This window comes from Poecilia formosa, unplaced genomic scaffold (genome assembly GCF_000485575.1).
Source record: "Poecilia formosa unplaced genomic scaffold, Poecilia_formosa-5.1.2 Scaffold81, whole genome shotgun sequence".
In the NCBI taxonomy this organism is placed as follows: domain Eukaryota; kingdom Metazoa; phylum Chordata; class Actinopteri; order Cyprinodontiformes; family Poeciliidae; genus Poecilia; species Poecilia formosa.
The window spans coordinates 645,241-669,328 of NW_006800020.1; the positions used below are offsets into that span (position 1 = coordinate 645,241).

The window sequence follows — 24,088 nt, forward strand, 5'->3', positions numbered from 1 at the left end:
GATTGTCTGTGTTTCTAAATGTATATTAGTGCTGTAGCAGTTCAAGTAATGCTGCCAAATCCTCTGCACTTCCTCTGCCTCCTCCTGTTGCCCTGATGTCGGATTAAAGTTTTTTTTTTTTCCAATCTATGAGAAAAAGTGTGTCACCAAAGATAGCCCAAGCAAAGAAGTTGTCCAGATGTTTATGTTCGAAAATTCCAGTCTTCCAGTCTTCCAGTTGGCCCAGTTATGTAAGTCGGATTCCATGAAAGGAGGTGTTCTGGTTTGAGTTTTGGAAGGGACCGCCGTCGCATGGCAGCAGACATTGGCTGGATTCTCACAGCATGTTTAAAAAAACAAACAAAAACAAAACAAAACTGCAGAATCACAATAATTACACAGAAAACACATGTAAAATGCATAACATGATCTTATTTATGTTCAGAAAAATTGAAAACCAATCACTGCTCTGCTGTTAAAAAATACTATTACAGTTAAAATGTTAACTATAACATTTAATTTGTTTTTGACATGTAGAATACAGCAAAATCACCTACTAAAATACAACTGTGGTTTTCAGTTGCTCAATACGTAGATTTTGTTTTTGGTGATCTTTTTATAAGGTAAGCCAGTATAACAAGTTGGTGTTGGGTGGTCAGTTAAATTTTCTCACTAAACGTTTCGGTTCGAAATCAATGAAACTCTCCTCAAATTAAGTTTAATAACTGCACAACAATAAATTATGGTTAGTATTTCAATTTGTTTTGATATTCTGTTCTAAAGTGTGAAATTGCACAAATACCATTTATGTTTTACTCAAGGTAGCTAGAATGTTTTTTTATCTTTTAAAGTAGTATTGAGTGTTTTCTTTATTTATTTGAATTGATGAAAATGTGGCATTCCATCGTATTTTGGATTTTATATTTATTACCAATTCAATACTTGATGTGGTTTTTGATGCCTTTAAATATAATTTAGAGAACCTGGAGAACTATTGATGAGTACCATTTTACTTCTTGAGGGTAAATCGTAAACAAATGGGAGACGGCTCAACACGGTGCTGTATTTCTTCACTTTTTTTTTCATTTTGAAAAATGCACTTAATCTAAAAGAAGCACGCAGTGACTTTGAATTAACAGTTAATTTATGGCAAACTGTAATTTAAATTTCATTGCCGTGTTTTTTTTTTTTTGTGTGTGCAGTCAGGGCTGGTTTACACAGAAGAAGAATGGGAAAGAGAGTGGAACGAGCTGCTGAAGTTGGCCTCCAGTGAGCCTCGCACTCATCTCAGCAAAAACGGGAACACCAGCGGAGGGTAAGTTAACCAACGCACATGAATGTACAAATCTGAAAATAAAAATTTTCAAAAAAAGGCAGATGCAAATTGAACTCGTCTTCCTCTGCAAAATCACAACGTGAAACGGTGCCACCTACTGGCTCCTTTGTAAGTTTTCTTTTCTGCTCAAAGAGCTCAACCCACCCCCTCCCAACCCTGCCCGTCTTGGGTTTGAGTTACTTTTAGCTGCAGCAGGTTGCACAAATAAACGTAAGAGTGGCTTTTTCTCAAGCTACAGAGGCGGATTGGAAACTCGCTCTGGTTTCCTCCTCCCACGCAGAGAAGCCTTGCGGTTTTTCACCGTGTTTCCATATTCACTGAAATAAACACACATACGCTGTCGCACTACTTCAGCTCTTCGAGGTAGGCTGCCGATCCGGTGGAACAAGAGAAGACGTGTGACCAACAGAAAGTTTCAGCCGAGATTAAAATGTCATTCAAGTGCATCCAAAAAAAAAAAAAAATACATTTAACATTTAGGGGAAATTTGATTAGAATAAAAAAAAAAAAACACATCTTCTATAGCAGAAACAGCGGTTGGTTTAGATTACGATAAGTGACATTTTTCACTAAAGACTTTTATGCTACAACAAAAATATTTTTTTCACTGCATGATTACTGAAGCAGACAAAAGACTCCATTGCTGAAAATGTTCCTTTCAGGGGAGCAATTTACTTATTTATTGTGAATGTTTGAACCTCTCATTAAGCTTGACTGTAAGAGAGTAATAAGGTTAGGGATGTTTGATGGTCGTAGTGTGAGATGAGCCTGTGAATGGGCTGAGTGGGATTCACATATTAAGAGGCTCTTTATTAGAGCGAATTTGGCTGTGTGGCTGACAGCTTAATTGTTGCTCATCCCCCGTTTCCCTGGTGGTTGCACACTCAAGAGTGCTGCCTGTGCTTTTTATCCATCTCTCCATCAGCATCCCTTTCTTCCCCCCACCTTCTCCTATTTTATTTAGTTAGCATGACTAGGAAATTATGGATTTTTTGGACCTGTTTGAGCACTGCTTTGAGAAAACGAGGGGCCATGTTCTTTCTGAAAAAATCTGGAAAAGCTTGGAAAAATATTTGTATTTCCAACATGGGCAGGATCTCTTCTGACTCGTGTAGATCAGTGTGCTGTCATGTTTCGTGTTTTTTTGTTACCCCAGCGTGGATAACTCTGAGGATCCGGTCTACGAGAGTTTGGAGGAGTTCCATGTGTTTGTGCTGGCCCATGTGTTACGCAGGCCGATTGTAGTGGTGGCCGACACGATGCTCAGAGACTCCGGAGGAGAAGGTGGGGGAAACTGTGTAATCATTCAGTCAGTCGTACGTGGCTCAGGGCAAACTGCAAAGGAGTGACCCGGCCATGTTCGAACCTCCTTCGCAGCGTTTGCTCCCATCCCGTTTGGAGGGCTCTATCTGCCTCTGGAAGTGCCTCCGAGCCGCTGTCACTGCTCCCCCCTGGTCCTGGCCTACGATCAGGCTCACTTCTCAGCGCTGGTGTCCATGGAGCAGAGAGACCAGCAGCGAGAACAAGGTAAGCACGCGTCCTCCACCACAAAAAGCTTCTCATAGCAGTGTGGCGGAATTTGCTTTTAACTCTAGCAGGATTGGAGGGTAAAGGGAAGGTTCTGTCTGTCCTGTCTGAAGTGAATAATGTATGAGACGGCAGCCTAATTACCTGAGATCCATTATTAAAAGAGGCCAGTTGGCAGCATCAAGCGGGGGAGGGTCATCGCTGAGGAAACCGGCCAGCTTCGACTCCTGAATGCTGACAAAATTATTCAAGCTTGCAAAAGCTGCCTGCGCTTTTTTGTCTTGACTTGACGTTCCAGCTGCGGGTTGTCACAGTAGGTGTGTCTGTTTATGCGTTTTCCTCGGTCACAGTGGGGAGGAGGTTGCGATGCGGAGCTCTGCAGAACATGTTGATTGTGTTAAGCTGTGGCAGGCGAAGTAGACATTTTAATTCCCGTCTCACTTTGTGGAAACACTCTTGTTTTTTGCCCATTGGGATCCCTGTGTTCCCGCTCACAGCTTAGCCTCGAGGTCATGGACTTCCTGTAAGTGTCAACAACAATGGATCTCCCTGACAACCGGCCTCGCCAGTCATGGCACCCGGTCGTTGTTTCGTGTGGGCTGCTGACGTCTCAGTCTGAGTTTCACTCCAACACAGTATGAGACGTCACCTCGACAACAGACACACTTATGCAAATGGATTCCTTCTTCCTCCTCTGACTGTTCCTGAACTAGTCACTCCTACAAAGCCCCAGAAGAACCTCACCACTCCAGACTAATCAGCACTTTAGTGGGTGTTTTACAGCCAAACGTTGAGGTTCTCTGCTCATCCACCAGATGGTGCATGTGTCCAGACAAAATGGCAGAGCATAATCACAACACCCGTGCGTGGTTGTACTTTTTTCATCCTGGTACACGGTGTCCTCATTCGATAAGATCAGAAAGTCTGCACTCTCTCCAGGATGTTATGAAAACATTTGAACTCTTGACATGGTGCATTTGTATGCCATGTGGCAACTCATGTTACGCAGCAGTGATGGCAGTGATGCAAATCTGCACTGCTTTAAATGAAAGTCTCATGAAAATGCAGGGTGTAGGGTATAACTATAAGATTAAAAAACGTGGCCTTTTGCATTTCCCTGTTTCATCTGAATCAAAAGAAGCAAATTATGGCTCTCTTGTCTGAGCTAATGCCAGACAGACCAGAAGATACTTCACTGTCTGTCCTCAGCAAATCACCTCTCAGCATTAAAGTCCCGGCTGGCTCAGGCCTAAACAGTCAGTCCACTGTGTGGACGTTTCAGGTGGACGGTTGCTGTTAGTTTCCCCTGACTCAGCAAAGAGCATCTAAGAGGGGCTGCTGGTCTGGTGTGTGTTCAGGTGTCGGAGGACTGGAGGTTTCTTCAGGAAGAAAACAGTCTTTGAACCTCATTCTGCTGTACAAAAGTATTCATACCCTTAAACCCTTCCACATTTGTCATGTTAGAGCCACAAACATTAATGCATGTTAATTTGTGATTTTATGTACCAGGCAAACTCGAATTGGAACATTTGCTGAAAGCTATTTCAAGTAAGTTCTAAGGTCCGAACACTGTTTATGCCATCTATGGAATGGGAAGAATATGGTACAATGCTACCAGGACAAAAGGGGTTTGCCTAAAAAAAAGACGTCAGGAACAATTATAACCCAAAAAGCCATTTTTACCCTCTATTTCTAGAGTAATTGCATGTCATGCCATTAAATTCTGCATCACCTCTTGAAAGATTTAAGCTCTCTTAACATCTACTATGTCGCATATGCTTAGTTGTAACTTTACACTGAACATCACTTTGATGTTCACTGTCCCTGCAGTGAAGCATGGTGGAAGGATCATCATGCTGTGGGAAAGAAAAACCTGTTAGAGGCTGCAAAAGATATGATACTGGCTTTGAGGGTCACAAAACTGATGTTCATAGATGTGCTTCATCCATTCTGACTCGACTTAAACTGTTTTGCAGTAAGGAATGAGCATACCCCAAAAACACTTATGGCTGTAACTAGGGTTGCATCGATAAATCTGCCCTGGTTTCCTTGATTCTAGAAGGTCTGCGATCTGCCAACACTTGCATGAGAAACCATTTAATCCACCGATCTTATCTACCTCGGCAAACGTCTGAAAGTCAGCAATTGCCCCCTTTTGCTCTGCTGTGAGAGAAGACTGACAGACAAACCCGCCCACCAGGTCACATCTGCACGTGCGCGGTTAGCAATAGCAACCTGTCGTTGGGTTAGCAATTTTGTCACTTTATTTAGTAACCTCAAACAAAAGAATCTGTATCGGACAAAATTAGAACCAACAGGTCAGGCTTTTTGAAGACAGGTGATCGACCAGAAAACTGCAATCGGTGTACACCTGGTTATAACTGCAGTAAAGGACAAAGTAGTAAAGTTGGAAAAACAAAACCTTGAAAACTACCTATCATGATACTTCAGAATTTTCCAGTACTTGTGTTGGTCCTGTCAAATAAAATCTCAATGAAATGCATATAACTTTTTGTGTGCAATACGGTAAAAGTAAAAAAAAAAAAAAAAAGTTCAAGGGGTGTAAATACTTTTGCAAGGTGTAGTCCAGGAGTTTGACAAGTTATGCTCCTCCTTCTTTTTATGTGTAAGGAATCTGAAGCTACATAAATGATGAAAAAAAACAAAAAAAACACACACACACACACGAGGGGTGACTGAGGCCGAGTGTTGCTGCTCTAAGATTTCTGTTTGTTTTCAGTTTTTCATGAACTGGTGAAGTGGTTTTCCACTCCAAGTGTACCTGGATGTGTGTTTCCTGCCCAACCCGCCGATGCTCTCACCTGCTGTGTGATAATGAGTTAAACCCTCAGTAGATGCTAGCAAAGGTCTTTCATCTGCCTGTTTGTGCTCACGCGGTCCAGCAGCGTGTGAGGGGAACTAACCCTCTGGAAAACTCTTGAGCCTATTTCAAGCTCCTTTCCGTAAATCAAAAACACTCCCAAGTTTTGTTTGGCGTCCTGTTGATAAACTTCTTGCACCCATCTGGTTACATAAACTGGCCAGAGGACCACCTACATGAGAGCGTGGTGTAACCATTAACTTCTGGTCAGTGGGGGTTAGATCTTGATCTTTCAATGGATTCACTGTTTTACTCAACTTTTCCATCTCTGCAGTGACACTAACACACAGCTCTTTATTGAAATTAGAAAGTGCTTCACAGAATAATTCACACTCCTTGAACTTTGGGGATTTTATGTGATAGACCAACAACAAGCAGTCCATAAATGCAAAAACAAAAACAACTCACCATTCCAGGACAACCGTTTATCCATCTGCTGGCTCTCCGTAGCACAGCAGAGAGCAATCAGGATGGTGTGAGCAGGTCGTACACAAGGGTGTTTGACAGAGCTAAGACCCTCCTCTTGGGTCTGGTTGGTTCTTTCTGACAGGGCAGTCTGTTTGTTCAGATGACAACAGCACCACAGGGAATCAGCAAAAGGCCAAAATTTTTTTCACAGATTATCTGTCTTATGCTGTCCTGATATAATGATAATGTGAAAAATGAGTTTTATTAATAGAATTTACTTAAATATAATATTTATCAACATGATTTAGACTTTCAATTTGCAAAGCTTTTCAGTTGGGTTCTTCTTTCTATTGCTCTGTCACATAATAAAAAGTTCAATTATCAATCATTTTGCAAGTCACTGATTAGATGTGCTGTCCTTGACTCTGGCATGGTGGTGGACATCTCAGTTTTGTTTATGTGCACCGCTGCTGTTTACTCCAGTGATTCAGAGCCTGGAAATCTGCAGCTGTGCAGAGCACTAACTCAGGAATTTGAATGTGTTACTTTTCCAGTTTGCACAAATTGTTCTTGAATCTCACTGCAGCTGAAAGACTGACTAAATGTTGCAAGTCAAATCATGTAAAAGAAAGGTGCTGTTGTCCTCTAAAGCCGAGTTAAATAAGGGAGGGGATGTTAGTCTGCTCTCACGACCCAATGCATTATATCTTTAAGATTCTTTAACAAATCAGAAAAGAATAAGCTTATCTCCAGCACAGTGTCCCGAATGTAAGCAGGGAGAAGTTAATCTCCAGCAGTTATTTCCTTACGGGTCACACCCATGTTTGCTCGTCCTCCGCTTCTCTGTATCGTTCTTGAATCAAGCTTGCAAAGCGAGCAGCGAGCTATGACGTCGACTGCACAGCTTGTATTCCAAAGAAGGCTATGATGTCATCCTCGCACGGACTGTGGGAATCGGTTACTGGAGGACAACAAAACACGGCTCCCGACAGGGGATAGTAAATATATTACAGCACACTCGAGTCCCCCGGAGTTCAGTTGGCAGAGCTGAAATTGGACCGGGCTCAAGCTGGAAGAGCCGTGCGTGCACGCACTCACACACAAGGGAGGCCAGCTGCATCGTGGGAGCGGGGACACCACCTCACAGACCTCCGCTTGGCTGCTGCATGACCCGAGTGGGAACCAAGGAGGGAGCAAGTTTTATCGTCTTCTTCTTAGCTTAGCTTTGTTTGTGTTTTTAACTTGTCTTGAGACAGAACTGTCTGGGCAAAACTGCTCTTGGAAAGACCCTACTTAATGGAATCCCTTTTTCCTCTTTGTCAACAATGCTGGCATGCCAGCATCCTATTACCGTTAGTCATTCATTGTTTGTGTTGGGGATTTACTGTAAAGTGTATTGCGTGCTAAGGTAACAGCTGATTTGACGCAAAGACAAACACCATTAGTCATCCATTCACCTATTGTTGCCCTAGTCAGGGTTTGACCTGACTTCATCTCTCATTTTAGCTCTTGGTCCAGCGTGTTGAATTTTTCCTGGAGTTGCAGAGCCCTGATCTATCGCATGAAACCCCAATAAAATACATCGAAGCTCATGGTTTCAACGTGAAGTGCGAAAAAGTCAAGAAAAATAGAACAAATACTTGTTTACAAAGCCCTAAGAGATTGCATGATGCAATAGCACATTGACTCTGCATTCATGCAGAGGAGAAGAAGTGCACTAAGAGCAGAGGCTGGCCCTGAATCATCCATTTGGACTCTGTACAGGTAGTTGTTTCTGCTCCTCACAGTCTCCATGAAGCCTACAGAGCACAGCAGCCTGCTGGCAGTGGAAGAATTGATGAGGCCAGGAGGAGACTGCGCCTTCCATCTGGGTCTGACAGGGAAGGCTGGAATGGCCTCAGCCTGAACAGCCTGCCTCTCTTTACAGTCATGCAGACAACAGCCCCCACACTAGGTAGCCTGATGAGAGCAGCTATGTGGGCCAGCAAGGCCCAGCTACTCCATCTTACACTGTTGTTTTAAAAGACTCCCACACATTCAGAGGAAAGAGACATGTAGCCTACTGTAAACTCCTGCCCTGTGCATGTGCATTTCCCACAAGAGGAAGCCCGACCTGGTGCCTGTTTTGGTGCTGAAATCTGTTTTACTGCTTGTAAGTAGTTTATCATGTTGGGTAAAGATAAACACTGTTTTCTTTTGTCGTTTATTATGCCTGTGATAAAAATGACATTTCTTCACTGTTTGAACTTTGACACCGCTTCTGCTGTACTTCTGCTGTAGCACTGAGCTTCAGATCTAAGGAGGAGATTAAAAACACGATTACAGCAAAAAAACAAACAAAAAAAAAACACAAAACTGAACAAACGCCATGAAACACATTAAAACAGAGAATGCTCCTCGATTTAAAAATGAATAAAACTCCGCACAAACTGAAATACAAGAAGCTAATTTTTAAACACAGGTGCAAAACAGAGCCCAACATTTCAGAAAACTGCAAATGTAACACGGTAAACATAATCAAAATCTTGCTGTGTTTTTAGCTCAATTGCAAAATAACAACTACTTTTTATATTATGCATTCATCTTAAACATTTTTAGTTTTTTGTTGTTTTTTTGTCACAAATACGTATTAAAAATAAAAGGCAAGAACAAGAAAGTGTGTAACTAGAGAACACAAAATAATGAAAGTTAACAAATATGGTAATAACTCAGGCAGATTTACAGAGTTTCTGTGAAATCTGGAGAACTCAAAGGGGAAAAAAATACAATTTTATCTATGCAGTGTTATTTAGTTATTTGTTCTTTCTTTCTCTTTGGAAAAAGAAAACAGACTAAAGAAAATGTCTTAACTTTCCATCCAATCTTCCATACTGAATACTTACTTTAAATTTTTAATGAACCTTTGCATTTATATTTTAAAATGTTCTTGAAAATGACAGAGAACCCCAAAAATGACCATGGAAAAATACAGAATTTGAGATGAAGATGTGGTGAAAAGAGGATTTGGATAACTGAGTTCAGGTTCCTCTTACATTTCTCTTAGCAAACTCGCCCTGAGCTCCAATCAGTTGAAACTGTCCAAATGCTTCGGCGCCACATTCGCATGTGAGAACCAGCGTCACTTAGACTTGCTACTGCCGATTAAGGTGGACCAAAGTAATGCGACTGCATTTTCCCCTCTTTCAGCTGTCATCCCTCTGACCGACTCTGAGCACAAGCTGCTGGCACTCCATTTTGCTGTGGATCCTGGTGTGGACTGGGAGTGGGGAAGGGACGACAATGACAACACCAAGCTAGCCAGGTAAGCCTGAAACATCACCAGGTGATATGTATCAGCAAAGCACACATCCATCGACCTCCTTGCATGTTATGTGTTGGGATTTAACTGTGACTATTGGCTCTGGCTTTGGGTCACTTCAAAAAGAAAAAAAGATCGAAAGATTTCAGGCAGGCGTCGCATTTGTCCAGAAGTGGCCTCTGGAAATCTGCAACACCTTCACTGAGTTTTGAAAGGTTTATTTAAGGGGTTTTATTTTATATTCTTTAAGATTTTATTGTGCCAAAAAAACTGACACTATGACACACAGAAAAAATGCTTTGTCCATCTCTGAGTGCATCCTTCATGGATTTCCTTTAGAGGACTGCAGATATCATTCATACAGCTTAACTTATGTAATCCTTCTGCATGCTTCCAATAGATACGTTACTGATATCTTTGTCAGATGTAATTGTGTTTTCTTCTTTTAAAAAGTGTATTTATATTGTTCTGCAGTCTGATCTTGTCCCTGGAGGCCAAACTCAACCTGCTGCACAACTACATGAATGTAACATGGATCCGAATTCCCTCTGAAACAAGGGTAATTTTTTTTTCTCAGCTGTCACATGTGTGTCGTATTTGTCATGGCTAATTTACCTTTATAGAGACTCCCTTGTTCCAGATGTTTCTGAAACCTCTTGGTTCCCGTCAGTCAGTTCTATTTTGTGTCAGAATGCGATGATCTCTCACATTTGTGGTTATGAGTCCTGGAAAACCAGAAAATTGTTTGTTTCCCAACAGTTTTTTTTTTTTTTGACAATTTCTGCTTTAGATCTTTCTAGTTCTTGCTTAGATTACCTTGCGAAGAGATCAGTACCGCTTGGATTATTTTGCTTGTGCTATGTTAGGCTTTTGAGTGAAAATCCTTCATGAATACATGGTTTTTAACAGTGTGGCATGCATACAACTTCATACAACTTCAGTCTCTTTTACTCTGATCCCCTAAATAAAACCCAGTACCAACATTTTCGTTCAAAAGTCACCTTGTCCACCTTTGTGTAATCTCGATATAAATCCAGATGATCAGTGAAAGCCCCACTGTGTTAAGACAATAGAAAACAAAAAGCATCATGAACACCAAGGGACAGAGCAGACAGGGCCGAGATAAGGTTATGGAGACATTTAAAGCATGGTAAGGCTATAAAATAATACGCAAAGCTTTGAAAAGAAAGTGTACATCTCAACTTCAAATCTACCAATATATATCCACCTAAAATGTCAGAAAAGCTGCCCTAAAGAGGCCAGTGGTAACTCTGAGGGAGCTACAGAGATTCATGACTTGGGTGTGCAGTAATCTATCAACAGGACAGTTATTGGTTGTACACGTTACAAATCTGGATTTTGGCACAAAGAATGTCACTGTTGAGAGAAAGTCATAAAAAGTCTCACTTAAAAATTTTCCACGCAGGAGACACAGCAAACAGCTCTAGTGGGGTGAAACCAAAGCTTAACTTTATGGCTACAAAAACACCACGTATAACAGAAAACAAACACTGCACATCTACATGAACACACCATTCCACCACTGGTGAACAATGACGGTGGCAGCGTTACATTGAGGGCATGCTTTTCTTCAGAAGGGATACAAAGCTGGAAAAGCATTGATGAGAAGAAGATTGTGTGGAGCTAAACACAGTGTAATCCTAGCAGAAAACCTGGTAGACTAAATACATAGGCACTACAAACTTTTTTCTTTTTTTCTGGGGAAACGTTTTGTTTTTAATCCTGTTTTTTTTTTTTTTTTTTTTTTTTTCATTTTACAATAGTACACTACTTTTGTGAGCCTGTCACCTACAATTCCAAATAAATACATAATGATAAATAAATCAGAAAAAGTTTTAAGAGGAAGGTGTGATCAAATTTAAAGTGTATTTATTTTTTTGTGTGTTTGGCTTTTTTGCAGGCTCCCCTGGCTCAGCCAGAGTCTCCTACAGCCTCTGCAGGTGAGGATGTCCAGTCTCTTGCTGAGTCCATGGACTCTGACCGCGAGTCTGTCGGCAGCAACTCAAACATTAACACCGGGAAGCCCAGCAAAGAAAAGGACAAAGACAAGCAGCGCAAGGACAAGAGTCGAACTGACTCTGTAGCTAACAGATTAGGAAGCTTTAGCAAAACGCTCGGTATCAAGCTGAAGAAGAACATGGGAGGTCTGGGAGGACTTGTGCACGGCAAAATGAACAAGTCGAACTCTGGCTCAGGTCGTAATGGGGAAAATGGAGGGGAAAAGGCAAAGAAGAAGGAGTCAAAGGCAACCAAAGGGAGCAAGGAAGATTCAGGCCATTCAACCAGCTCCACTTCCTCCGAGAAAGCCACAAGTCCCTCCCCTACAGATGGAGACAGACCGTCAAGTTCTTCCCCGACTGAGAGACAGGACAGCACGGGGCGAGGCTCGGGGGACAAGTCCTTGGAAAACTGGAAATACAGCACAGATGTCAAGCTTAGCCTCAACATCCTGCGGGCTGCCATGCAGGGGGAGCGCAAGTTCATATTTGCAGGACTGCTGCTGACCAGCCATAGACACCAGTTCCACGAGGAGATGATCAGCTACTATCTGACAAACGCCCAGGAGCGCTTCAGCCAGGAGCAGGAGCAAAAGAGGAAGGAGGCAGAGAAGAAGCCTCCTGCCACTACTGAAGTGTCCTCGAAGAAGCCGGAGCACGAGAGCGTCTTCCAGAGGGAGAGGTCTGACAGCTCTCCTCCGGAGAGCTGCTCTCCCGTCCTGCCTCACCACACCTACAGCAACCCGCAACCGTTGCTCAGTCTCAAGACGCAGGGCAGAAACAGTCCCATTCCTGCAGCCAATCTCTCTACCGTCCAAGTCCCTCCTCTCACCCCTCCGCCGAGCTCGCATCACATCTCCCACCCAGCCCCCGTCTCAGCCCCTGCGCCTTACTCCTCTCCCAGCATCGGTGCTAAGAGACCCGGACCCATCCCTGTGTCTGCCCACTACAGCCATACGCCGCCCATCCAGAGGCACAGCGTCATTCACTTACAAGATGTCAACATGCAATCCTCCATCTTCCAAGATGACCCCTACAAGCCAGTGGTGGGCACCCTCAAGACATGCGCCACCTACCCCCAGCAGAACCGCACGCTCTCCTCCCAGAGCTACAGCCCCGCGCGCCTGTCAGGGGTCCGCACAGTCAACACCATGGACACACTGTCCTACAACATGCCCGGCGAACACAAGTCCCACACGTACACCAACGGATTCAATGCGGGAGACATTCAGGACTGCCTCGAGTTCGCCGACGAGGACAGCGTGCCTCACACCTGGCTCGGTCCAGACAAGACCAAAGGGCGGAACTCCGGGAGCCCTTTGTACTGCTTTCAGCAGCGCCGCTGCAAAAGGGAGAACTGCTCCTTCTACGGGAGGCCGGAGACGGACAACTACTGCTCCTACTGCTACAGGGAGGAGTTGAAGCGCAGGGAGAGGGAGAGCAAGGTCCAGAGGCCTGTATAGCCATCACCGCTACTTTCAGCATCAACGCAGCCGCAGGACACCTGAGGGAACAACACCATCCGCTCTCCGCATTTGAAAAAAACACAACAAAAAACATAATATCGAGCATTTCCTGGGTTTGTTGAGTAATGCTCGTGCGTTCCTGTCCCCAGTCCCTTGTTACCTCACGACGAGGGAAGCAGAACTTGAAACAGTGAGCAGCTTTGGCCAGATTTTAGTTTCTTTTTTTTTTTTCTTTTTCTTAGTTCTTTTTACTTCTGTCCCATCAAATTTAGCCTTTTACTTGTTTTAGAGTAAAAGTTTACCTCTGTGATGTAAATTTATGTGCAAGAAAGCTCTTTATTTTTCAAAGTGCAAAAAGATTTGCATCTCATCAGGAAGGGACATTTTAGCTCTTTTAATCAGTTGAATGCAATACCTCTGCCTGGTTCTCCATGGGATATTTGTAGTTGTTTTGCAATCAAAAGAAGTTTAATGGGGGGTTAATATTAGACTTTAAAGCAATAAATTGGTGATTTTTTGCTACACTCTCTCCCGGTTTTGTCTATGCACCAATAAAATGGATACTGTAGGTTAACTGTGTCTTGTGACTCGTAAAGGAACGTCACAGCGTGCTTTTTGTAAACGAATTTGAGATACAGAAATTAAAAACGTGTAAGAGTTTTAGACTGTAATGTTGGATTAGAATGAAGTGTTGAACTCTCATTTGTTTTGTGTACCTTTTGTTTCGGGTTTTTTTTTGTTTTTTTTTGTTTTGTTTTTTTTGCCATGTTGAAGGGGTTTGCCGTGTCAGAATTGGACTCGAAATATTGTGTGATATCACGTTTTACATTCTTGCACGTATCCTAAAATCCACAAGCACTGCCACGCTGGCTTCTTAACAAAAAAAAAACAACTAATTACAATCAAAATTCTCAACATTTTTCTGTGCCAAACACTTCACAACTGCTTCTCAAATATGCAGTGATTGTGGTGTGTCTCTCTGAGTTGCCTGTCGACCAATCTGCTCCGTAAATGTGTGTAGATGAGACAAACTCTTGAGTCATGACTGCAGGTTGATGTGTGTGTGTGTGTTTTTTTTTGTTGTTGTTTTTTTTGTTCTTCTTGTTTTTTTTGTCTGAAGTGTTATTACGTGTCTCTAGCTCCCCCACACCCCTCCCCTCCTTCCCACGCCCACACAACACGACGTGCAATCATGCTTAACAGCACTACGGTATGTGGTGACCTGCAGGAAAACGGAAAACAAGTCACCGGGTCAGCGTGAGGTTATTGTTCTTCCTCATCCAGAGGCCGGTTCAAAATAAGCACCTGCTGCTACGAGCACCTCAAGCCTTTGTGATCTTCAGTGCTTTAACCAATCAGTGGGATTTTTAAGAGATTTAAAAAAAAGAAAACCCGGGGCCTCTTTAAGTGCTTTCTGCTCATTTGACATGACTACTGTAAAGATGCAGTGTTTGTGTTGCTGTTTGTCCTGGTGACGCTTGGATAATGTGCCATGCTGTCCTTAACAAAGTGTGTCCTGGCCAAGGATGTCCACTGCTCCCTGGGTTTGCTTCTGTCTCTCTCCTGTACACACTGCAGTGTTGCTCCCCTCTGTTTCTCTGTGACCAGTTCATGGACTCCCACCATGTTAGGACTGTAAGATATGATTTTGTATTCCTTTGAGAGTTTTACACTACTTTAAATTATTAATTTGCACATTAGGTACAAATGTAAATATGAAAAAAAAAATAGTCTATTGTTACAAACCTGCCGTGTCCGTGTATTATTTATTTTTGAAACGGGTTGGAACTGGTTTGATGGGCGTCCCGATACGTTGATGATGCTCTCCTGTTGATTCTTATCCAAACTCAGCTTTATCAGTCTTTGAAGTTAACCAACGTCAAACAGGCAGACTGCCATAATCTCACAGTGTCTTGCAAAAGCACTGATATTTCTAAAATGTTTTCACATTTTGTCCTGTTGCCACCACAAACTTTGATGTGTTTTATGAAGATTTTATATGATAAATTCACACAGCATAGTGCAAATTAAACCATCTGATGAAATGCTTTATACATTTGTATAATGTATAAAGCAAATGTTTATACAAATGTTTTGGGCAGCTTTGCACCTCTAGACTTTTGGCATATTCTCCTTTAGAACATGGCTCAATTTCAAGCAGGCTGAAATCGATCAGTTAACATCAGTTTTCACTTCTCAGATAGGCCATTAAGGATAACAACCAAAATCTGCTTTGGGTTGTTATCTTTTGAGGTGAGCCTTGCCACTCTCAATCCATCTGGTTTTGGGATGATGTCCCCATCACCGGGTTTCACCAGGGGGATGGTATGTTTAAACTGATCTGCAATGTTTGTTTTCTACCATATATGGGCACATAGATTTTAGAGTAAAAATTGAAGAAGTACTGCTCTCCATTGACCACTGCTGCATACCCTGCGTAGCTTGTGTCTAACTTTTAGTAAATATGTAATCCCACCTGTAATTTCTGCAGCTCATCAAGATTCACCATATGCTATGACTGATGCTCTTCATACCTGGCCTGTCTGTTTAAAGCATAAATTGACGTTTGATGTTGCAACATGGCAAAATGTGGAAAATTTCATGGATTGTCAGTAGTGTTGTAAGTCATCTTATTAGAGAAACTGGCAGTTTTGGTAAAGGTCGATTTTTCTCAAAATGGATACCCTTGAGCACACTGGGCAATTAACCAAACTGGTTTAAAAAAAAAAAGGCCACTGCTGGGCTGTTCGATTTGACAAAATATAGAGACCATATCTAGAACCATGTTAAATCACATCACAGGACAAAGGCATATTAAAACATGGAGGGTACAAACACCTAATGTAAGCCGTTTAACACTTTGAGTACCAAAGTTTCTTTTGGTACTCAAAAGAAACTCCTCATAAACTTGTACTCTGCAACATGTTCAGCCTGGCTATTTTAATTGCCGTTTACTTTTAAACACTGCTACCGCTAACTATGGCTGTGCTAGCATCTCTGCTTTCGATCTGTTGAGTTTCTGTATCTCTTTGCCACTAAAAGGAGGGGCTGCAGCTATCCATCAACCTGTGTTTTACGCATTTAGTGATAGCTACGTTTAAAAAAAAAAAACTGTTAAAATGATTCAAGTTTTAAAACTTTAGAAAAGCATAAAACAAAGGACACTTGGATCTTAATATTGTGGTTAGATATATTTAATTTTATTCACAATAAGACTTTAAAGCTCCAGTTTGGAAAGAACATCCTCAATCATTTCTTAGCACAGGAGTTTTGCTTGGAAGAAAAAAAAAAAGATCTGTTTTTCCTTCTTTTTAAATGACCTGAGCCAGAGTCAGAGGGAGCAGGGGGGGAGATAACTCCTACCAAAATTGCTTTTGGGTTACTGAGATGAGGATCTTCAGTGAGCTGCCAAGTAGGACAGCCTTCCAGGCTCAGAGCTGTAACTGTGCCTTCTTACTCCAGAGACACTTTGTTGCCAGAAGAATCGACATCCTGCTGATAAACTGGTGCTAGCAAAAAGAAAAAGCAGAAAAAGTCTGCAAACACTTTGGTGAGAGGTGTCTTTTAGTTTCTCAGATCATTAAATAAAAGTGAGGTTTTTCTGCATGTGAGCATGTTGGGACAAAATGGCTTTAAACACCCCACAAACTGACTCATGGGATATTCTGAGAGATTTATTTATCATCACAGCAGTGTGGGGCTGAAGTTAATTACGGCTTCATTAAATCTTTTAATGCAGGAAGGGCTGCCGTTTACATGAAACAGTTCTGCGAGACATGTTTCATGCTGTAGCTCTTTCGGAAAGATGAGTCGTGATATAAATCAGTAAATCATTTGCAATCTATGTTTGTGCAGCAGTGTTGAAAACAAAACATAAATTGCTGAAACTAAGAAATGCTTTGAAAACAGCTCTAACCAATTTGAACTGATCCTGGAATTTGAACACACCAAATGACCACAAATGGTCAAAATCGTGTGACTGATGGGTGTATTCGCCTAAAATCTGTGAGTAACTTGCAAAACACCAACACATAATTTGAGCGTAGAAATTGTTTTGTGGAGGAATTTGGTGTATAAATTCACAATTATATCCAAAAAAAACATCAAAAGGGAACATTTTATGTCGGACTCCATTTGCTTTCCTTCCAATTGAAGAATTAAATGCCAACATGCAGGTGGAAAAAAAAAAAAAAAACTAAGTTAACAGAGAAGTCAAAGTACATTAAGGCTCCCAAGTGGAATATAAAATTTGATTACAGTGTGGCTTCTCATTATGAAAATGTTTCAAGGTTGTTTCAAACCCGCAACATTTTCCTTATTTCTGCAAGCTGAAGAGCAATTTCAAATGCAGAACCAACTTCTCATGTTCGTTCAGCGCCTTCTTAATTAAAAACTGAAAGTAAGTTTCAAGCCTCCTGCTCACCCTGTGCCAAATTCTCCAGAATCATCTCCCTCCACAATAAATAATTGCTCCCTTCTTTGCAATTGTTGACTAATACACCAATCAGTTGCACAGCACACCAAAGAACCGCACGTTTGTTCTTAGTGTGCATTCTCCTGTGCACCACAAACACACCCAGCAAATATGGAGTCATTTGAGGATTTCTAGAGTTGGGTGGTTTAGGTGCAGGGCATTTTTCAAACAACTGAAACCTTTGTCTGACTGATTCGAGGCAGGTGAGGTCTTAATTTCTATATGCATAAAACTGATTTATGAAGTACCTCTAAAATATTTTGCCACCCCTGGAAAACGGGACGTTAAAATTAAAACATCTCACAGTAATATGTAAGAAAAGCACTTTAGATTTGAGTTAGACAGTGGAGAGGAGGGGGATCCATGTCAAGAAATAATTGGTTTCTGTAAAATTACCTTGGCCATTCTTACTTTGCTAACAGTATTTACAACTTAAGTTGTTTTTCCAGCACTATACATAAATGTGTGCAAATTAAGTACCTGAAGTAAAAAGATCCTCTTTCTTTGGAAATCAAATTATATCTGCATTAAAACAAAGAAGACCCTTTAAACTTCGTATCGGCGAGGATACGATTTAAAAAGTCAGTAACAGTAACAGTAACAATAACGTACACTGCACAAAGCTCTGTGAAAGGGCTTTGAATTTAGAAGGATGTAATCTGGAGAACGAAATACTACCATTAGAAAATATATTTACAAGGGTAATATCATGAAATGGATCTGGATAAGGTAACATATTTGCATGCATAGTATATTGTTGGTGTTTAGAATGTGATCAGGTGAATGAACTTTAAGATTATGTAAAGTCACAACACATAAACTACAAAATGCAAAAGACTCAGTGCTGCTGCTGGTTTTACAGACAAAAAAAAAAAAAACCCATACATTTTTCATGTAAATATCTAACAAATGTGGGCAGGTTAAACATTTGTCACTCATTACCTTTCAAAGTAACCAAACTTCAAAACTATTCCTTTTATATCTTGATGACTTCATGTGCTGTGTCGGCATTTTATGTCCGTTGCTCGTCCCACAGAGCTACCTCAGGGCCTCCACATTCTCAGTAGTGTTCCCTCAGTGAGGCAGCTTCTATATTAAGCCCTGAATTAGACTGAGCGCATTGTTCTCCTTCTCAGATTTTCTGTCTTTTGAATTTGCATGAGGAGCCTTCCTTTTAAATTTCAAAAGAACAACAGCTTGCTTTGCTTGTTTGGCAGAAGCCTAATTTAAGGCAGACATATTGTAAAATGGACTCAATCTATTTCTAACTGGCGCTAAAACACTGTATAAATACTGTATTTGTTGAGTCTTTTTCCTCCCTCCTGCGATTAGGATTCCTTTGAAGCCTTTACCTGAGCACATAGCTCATAAATTTGGATTCTTATGGTAATCAGGCATCTCATTAATACCAATTAAATTCAAGTGTGGGATCAATAAACTCCTCCTTTAATGATACAAATTATATATTTGGGTTTCATCTGCACACTTCTCCTAACAGTTCCCTCTCAGCAAACTGGAGCCTGCTCTCCCTGACTGCATTTACAGGTCTGTTTTCAACAGGGCTTCTGCGTTTGATGCCTCGGCTGCTGTGAGTGCTATGCCAAGCCCCTTCCCACCCACCTCCCATAGCTAAGCCTTATTCTCAGCCAGTGCCAGCCTCCAATATGTGCACTCATCCCATCCGCGCTGTGAGATCTTAGCACCAGCTCGGCTGTACACTACGCTGGAGAGTGGGTGGCATCACATGGCCCGCCGTCCTACCTTCTGGGAGTTGGCTTGGAAGACTGTGCAAACACAGAGGCCCCAGTGTGATTAAGACCACCACTCCTGCGGGTTCTGACCAGCTCCATTCCCCCCCTTCTTGTGGAGTAATTCCACCGATTCTCAAATCAGAGTTGCCCACACACCTCAGTGGAGCATAGACCCTTTCCAGCCGGCGGAGCCTCCCACGCCTCAGATGATTTGAGGACAACTAGTACCACCCAAACGCTCTCTCATTTGTGTTGTGCTTTTTTGCTCCCACTGTCCTCTATTTCAGAAAAGAAGAATATTTTAAGTTTCTGAGCCTAAGTTTCTGCTGGGTGCAGAATCTCACGCGGGAACTGCGCTGACAATCCAAAGAAAAACTGTGACTATAGAGATAAATCAATCAGAGTGAAACCGCCCCCTCCACCCCCACATCCTGTCTGCAGGGTGATACTAGCAGAGATGAGTTCCCGCTGCTCGTGTAAATGTCTGTACTTTGCCCTGCGTCTGCAGCAGTGCACCTCGGTTAAGAGAAGAAGCCTGGCTTCTCATGACATTAAAATCCATCAGATTTAGACAGAACATCTGCAAAGCCGTGCATCTTTTGTGTAGTGCTGTTATGCAAGTGTTAATTATCAGCTGAGTGTTTTGTGGCAGGACTCCAATACATTCCACTGTTGTCTGACCAGAACTTAAAGAAAGATGCAGGACTGAAACATTTTTGATGTGATCAGTTTAATTTTGCTAGATGCTAAGTCTCTGCCAACATCAAAACAAAGATAATCTACTTAGCTTTCCTCAGAAAAGTCATAATTTTTTGCACTGTTTTTGCATTACAGTTACATGTGTTATAGTGATATTTTTTTATTTATTTTTTGCCTAAAACAAAGTTCCAAATGACTGCAATGTGGAAGAAACTGGAGAATCTGAAAAGTGTGGCCTGAACTAGCATTTTCTCCCTCTGTGTCACTAGAACCGCCATTCCAGCTGCAAGTGTTCTGTGTGTACATCTCTGCCAGCTGTGCTGTTCTAATGAGAGATGCTTTTCCTGGTTCACAATCTCATTTAAGCTCCATTCACCTTCCCATCAACTCCAACGTCTTCTTTGTCCCACGGGATGATGCTGCCGCTACCATGTTTCATGGTGTGGATGGAATTGTCAGCAGTGCAGTATAAGTTTTGTGCCATGCATTATATTTTTGTGGAAAACTATTAAAATGTGGCAAATAGCTGAGGACACCCTTTGTGGCTTTCTTTAAAAATATTTATATCTTACCACTCTTCCATAAAAAAAGCATATTTTGTGAAACACACAGATTTCTCACCTGAAATGTACATCTCTGATGCGCCCTCAGACTTGGGAACTGGTTGTTTCTTTGATTTATAATCCCGGTAACTCTTCGTAGGTTTTTATGTTCTGCCGTAATCGTTTTCAAATCATATCTTGAGTAGTCCTCTGGGAGATATTCAAAGCTTTAAAACTAAACTCGCTTTAAGAAATTCTCCAGTACATCAGGCCTGACTTAGCTTCTGTGTACCTTGGTCATTCTGGTGCCATTTGTTCTCTTTTGCTCCCTAATAAAACTATGAGATCTTCACAGAGCAGCTACATTTATATTGAGATGAAAATGAAAATGGGAGGCATGAGGGGGACACAAATTATGGTACTGGATTTTATTCAGGGGTAAAAGAGGATTGCTTTGTTTTGTTTTTAAAAGGAAATTTGAGAACTGTTTATTTTACTTTCACTTTATAACCATGTTTTGTGTTGTCTCTGTCTGTCATGTCGGAATAAGCCAAAAAAATGTGAGAGGAGTCAGGAATCTGTATGTGCGTTCTTGTAAGCATTTTCTCTAAAATGCCGTCAAAAATAGGCTTTTGGAAAATGCCGCCTGTCGTGGCCAGCTGTTGTACTGTGGTGGTGCCAGGGGTGACAGCTTGTCTGTGTCTGCAGCTCCAACCTGCCTGGAATCAAGAGGAGTGCAGAATGAGGAGGAGAACACCGGGCTCTTTATTGGAAAAAATATACCGCCTGCAGGCGATGTATTTCTTTCAGTCTAAAACCACATATGATTCACTTTTAGCCACACCTGTTAACTTTATTGGTGTCAGAAGCCAAACTCACATGAAAACAGGAAGGAGCCGCATTTGGCGATTTTGCTTTAAAAGCTTTTCTAGATGAATTGAGGTACTCTGTTGGCTTGTATCAGGTTGACTCTAGTGTGTGTTCTGCACAAATGAAAGCTGAAGCACGTCTGTAAATGATCTATTAAGCCGCAGCAGCAACTTCCACCGAACCATACACAGATTATCTTTCAGTTTGACCTGAAGTTGCAACAAGGAAGGAAGGAGTCCCCAGCAGTTGTTGCTCCACCCTCTTATGATACCCCAGCAGTTACTGTAAATATTTGCATGCGTGAAATGCGGGAACAAAGTGAACTTCCTGTTGCAAGAATAATAAAGACTTGTGAGAAGTGTAACCGGGGAGTACTGCTCTACAACTGTTCAGTGACTTGTGCTTCTGTTCCCAAGAACATATTTACAGTAATAAAGAAAGACCAGACTTCATGGCGCAGGAAGGGGACTGGCAAAAATAGACCTTCAAACACTACTAAAGGTGCAAAAATAAATCTTTACGACACCCTCTTGACTTGGTCAGTCTAACAGAGCTTTTGCTAGTGATTGCATATTGAGATTTTTAGAGGATTAAACATGTAAAATCTGTGATGCAGGAAAATCATTTGCATTGTTACGACCCCTGCAGAAGAAAGTATTTACTTGTGTGCTGTAACACTGATTAATGTAATATGGAAGAGTTTCTCTGTGGTTTCTCACCGTCAAGCTGACGCCTCTTGTGTCATTCTTCATTTTGTTTCCACCTTGCAACACTTATAAACACCTTGTATGCACGTGACAAACCACTGATTTCACTTACGTTCAAATCCAAATGTCTAACCTGTGAAATTTGGATTTTTAACTTCATTTGGACTAAATGCATTAAAGAATAAGGACTTTTATGCACAGTGTTGCACCTTCTCGTCAGACCTCTCTTATGTAGCCTCGAAAAGTATTCTTCTGGCTAAATGAGACCTACATTGTTGCAAACTTTACACTGGATTTCTTGAGGCTTTCTTTCAACAATGACTTTCTTCTTAGTTTCATGTAGTGCAGGATTAATAGTTATCCTGCTGACTTGGTAGTTCAAGTTGCAGTTGTCCCATACTCTCCGTTTTTAGATGATGGATTGAACTGTAGGACGTCAACAGCTTGGAATGATGTTTTATAACATAACAGGTTTAAATTTCATCCCAGACCTATCTGCTGTGTCTCTTGGTCTTCATGATGTTGTTTGTTCTCTAATGTTCTCAAACAAAATTGAGGATAATTATAGTACATCACAACAGGATAATGACATTCGCGGTATAGTTGTCAGTGATTTGGAAAACTTTAGAAAAGGCTGCATAGCAGTTTTTCAGAGGCTGCTCACAGTGATGCTCCTGACAATATATTTCATAGAAATGACTTCTACATTGGGACTGTACATGGTTTGCATGTATGTCTGTTCCAACACACTTTATTAAAATGCTGAATGATTTCCTAAGCATCCCATCAAATTCTACTTAATATTGTAGAGAATTAACCAGCCTATACTTGCTTCAGTTTTGGGGTCATTTCTCTCTGATTCAATCCTTATAAATTAAAATGTATTTTAAGATATCTCCTTTTAAGTAAGAGTTGTTTTTATATCTGGATCTCAGAAGTGTTTTTTTTTTGTGTGGCTTCCTGATGTTGCTTAAAAAATGCAAAACTGGTTGTTGTTTACATTACCTCTGGAAACAGGTGACCTGCTTCCCTTTTTAGCTGTGTTTTAGCTGCTAGGTTACGTTAGGTACCTTGGGTAAAGTCTATTACACAAAGTCCTAATTTCTTTTATGGTCAATATCAAATGGAATAAAAAAAAATACCAGTTTTTACTGACAAATTTAATTTAAAACATATTGTAGCTTGTATTGATACCAGACTCACTGGAACATCATACAGGTTTCATGTTTTTTCACCTTAGCTGTGTTTGTGTTTGCATATTGTAGATCTGCTTCTTTGTTATAAAGATTTGTCCGGATAGCAGTACTCAAAAAAGGCGAAAAGGTATTGATGAGGTTTAATTAAACTCTAAATGACGCTTGGTTACTCACTAACCTTTTGGAAGCATGACAAGGCTAATAATTGTGGCTTATTTTATGAATTTATTTCCAAATGTAAACTCACTATTTCATGCATACAAGTTATGACAACATACATTATTCAACAATCTGTTATTTCTCATATTTGCATAGGACATGGTCACAATATATTGTCTAACATGTAAAAAATAATGCCATAAAAAGATACAACAGAGCAGCTAAGACCAGCACATTACATGTGTGTTGAATTCATTGAACTGAACAGCTGTAATACTTGAATGTAGTGATTTTGGTTTGCTGAAGAAGAAGAAAAAAAAATCACAATAAAAATAGAATAACAGAGTCACCTGAAGGTTTTAAGTGAGGTCATTGAGAGGAATGTACTGGCCATAGCTGAGCTGAGAGTTATTTACAGAACAGATTATAACGGTGCTATAAGAGGGGGAAGCAGCACCATGGAGTCACTACAACAGGCAACTGATGGTGAGGGTGCAGAGGAAAAAACACACAGAGGTATCAGGAGAGCAACATTACACTGAGGAGGTACACTGAAGACAAACAGGTACAGGAAACAGAACCGAAAGGGCTGGTGAGAGGCTCTCTGTTTGTCAAAGAGGTCATTGACACCACTGTATGCTGCATAACCTGAAACGAGCTAATCCTTAAAGGACAAATGTTATTCAACAGACTTTTCTCTGCAGTGAGGAACAGATGCTGCACAGCGTCTCTTCAAGCAGACAAGTTCAACCTAAAAGTACCAACAGTTTGGATCTG

General features: G+C 41.3%; 1 protein-coding gene across 1 annotated transcript in view; it reads left to right on the forward strand.

Annotated features, from left to right (window-relative positions):
- The window catches only part of otud7a (OTU deubiquitinase 7A), a 43,491-nt gene extending 29,188 nt beyond the window's left edge, over nt 1–14,303 (forward strand). The window contains exons 8-13 of the mRNA XM_007556773.2: nt 1,182–1,294; nt 2,472–2,599; nt 2,693–2,842; nt 9,318–9,432; nt 9,904–9,988; nt 11,351–14,303. Of these exons, the coding sequence (XP_007556835.1) occupies nt 1,182–1,294; nt 2,472–2,599; nt 2,693–2,842; nt 9,318–9,432; nt 9,904–9,988; nt 11,351–12,910 (2,151 nt within the window). The 3' untranslated portion in view covers nt 12,911–14,303. The remainder of the gene's footprint in view (nt 1–1,181; nt 1,295–2,471; nt 2,600–2,692; nt 2,843–9,317; nt 9,433–9,903; nt 9,989–11,350) is intronic.
- The last annotated feature ends 9,785 nt before the right edge of the window (nt 14,304–24,088 follow it).